At 43.5% G+C, this 2020-nt stretch overlaps 1 protein-coding gene across 1 annotated transcript; it reads right to left on the bottom strand.

Moving 5' to 3' along the window:
- Window positions 1-35: 35 nt before the first annotated feature.
- TM35_000181450 (uncharacterized protein) lies at window positions 36-1730 on the bottom strand (the record flags this gene model as incomplete). Its single annotated transcript, XM_029026458.1, has 1 exon — window positions 36-1730. One exon carries the CDS (start codon window positions 1728-1730, stop codon window positions 36-38), a length of 1695 nt encoding a protein of 564 aa, XP_028882154.1.
- Window positions 1731-2020: the final 290 nt, after the last annotated feature.

Below are 2020 nucleotides of genomic sequence, written 5' to 3'. Positions count from 1 at the left end.
TGTGCGTTTTTTTTTTTTTTTTTTTTTTTTTTTTTTCACACCACTCCAGCAGTGCGGTGGAGATACACATTTGCCTCTTCTGGCACTCCCATGCGTGCAAGCCACAGAGATTCCTGCGCGGCGGCCTCTTCGCCTTCATTCCGTGCAGTGCGGTCTGGTCTCTGCATCTGCGCAAGTGAGTGCAGCACCCGAGCGGCCGCAACGGAATCCATCACACCAGCATACGGCACACATCCCTTACCCGCTGCCCCAACACGAACGGACCCGTTTGTTTCCTCTTCAACCGATTCCCATTCATCCGGCATTCGCGCCACCTCCACAGTGCCATCGCCGCCCACCACCGTAATGAGACGCGAGGCGGTATGCATAGAGACAGATCGAATAGGACCACCACACTGCACATGATAACATCCCAATAGACCAACAGGCCGTAATGTCAACACATACAAGAGACCACCATTATCACACGTCGCCGCTGCCATGTCTCTATTCGCCATGTACATTCCTGTTACGGTATGCTGTGCGGTGAAGATGCGATCACATTGGGATTCAGAGAGAGTCACCGCAAATACATCACGACCACGGGCGACGAGTGCCATTTCATTATTAGCTGCCAGTGCGGTGGTGCGTGTAAAGCAGGAACCTGGCAATAATACACGTGGTTCCACATCTTCAAAGGTCACACTGCTGCGTACACGGAGTTCATGTTCTAATCCTGGTGTGGTGTGGACCACTAATGATTCCCGTGCATTTCCCATACCACTTAACATCCAATCTCGACTACAGGGTTGTACCACATACCACATAATAGTACGGGAGAAGAATGCACTCTTATCAAACATTTGTGGTTTTAAGTAGAGATCTTGTCGTTTCCATACATATACCACACCATCTGAACCACAAGTAACAAATCCCATATTAGCTGTAACATCTTCAAATCGACGTTTCTCTAATTGTTTATTTTTATTATCCAACATTTCATCTCTATTATTAATATTTATATTATTATAATCATCACTATGATTATCTGTTCCACTGCAAATAGCACTCACTGCGACCACAGGTGAGTCATGAGCGACAAATCCAAACACGTAACTGTGTTCAGAGAAAACATCCACGCGACCGTCAGTTGAACCCACGACCCCGCGAAGATAAACGGGATCATTAGACGACTGAGCGAATCTCGTTGTCATCAATACGGCGGTGGTGGCATCACCCATTGCTTTAGAAGCGGCGGAGGGAATCGACACCGCAGGGGCTCTGCACATATAACAAATATCTAATGGAATTAAAGAGGCACAGGTGGCCTTGGAGTATTGACATCCTCGTAAATTTTTCATCGCATTTAATCGACGAACTTCTCTTGGTCCCATAACTTCACTCTTTAAATCAAAAAAAACCACCTGACGGTTTTCCAAAACACAAACAACAGCATCCGCACGTTCTCCACAGAGAGCGAAGAGAGGCGATCGGGTAGCATCAGAATCATCAACGCGAAGGGGTGAATCTTCCTTTTCTTTTGGAGAAAATTGAGTGATATTCACTCCAGGTCCTTCCCGTTGTGATGATGGTTGATATTGTTGTTGTTCTTGTTGTTCCTCTTGCGATGGTGATAACTGAAGGGGTGAAAAGAGTGTGGTGAAGGATGCAAACATCACCTCATCTTCGATAGGAAGAAAAAGTGAGCTCCATGTGGTTGTAGAATTATTTCCTTCAGCGAATGAGCCCATCTTTGTTCAATGTACGTTAAAATTGAATTCCTTTCTTGTTTCTTGTTTCTTCTTTTTTTCTTTTTCTTGTTTTTTCTTCTCTTTTCTTTTTACGTTTGGTTAATTCACCAGTATCACCTTTTTTCTATTTATTTATTTATCTATTTATTTCTCTTGTAATCAAACAGGAAGATTAGACACCCACAACTTAACTCAGTTGTAATATGTTTTTCTCTTAATTGTCTGTAACCCTTACCCGCACTCCAAACGACGAAAAAGATTAAAAAAAAAAAAAAAAAAAAAAAAAAAAA

This window comes from Trypanosoma theileri (genome assembly GCF_002087225.1).
Source record: "Trypanosoma theileri isolate Edinburgh chromosome Unknown TM35_Tth_18_V1, whole genome shotgun sequence".
NCBI lineage: Eukaryota > Euglenozoa > Kinetoplastea > Trypanosomatida > Trypanosomatidae > Trypanosoma > Trypanosoma theileri.
Note: the sequence above shows the minus strand (reverse complement) of the source record. Positions and strands in the feature narration are given on the sequence as shown.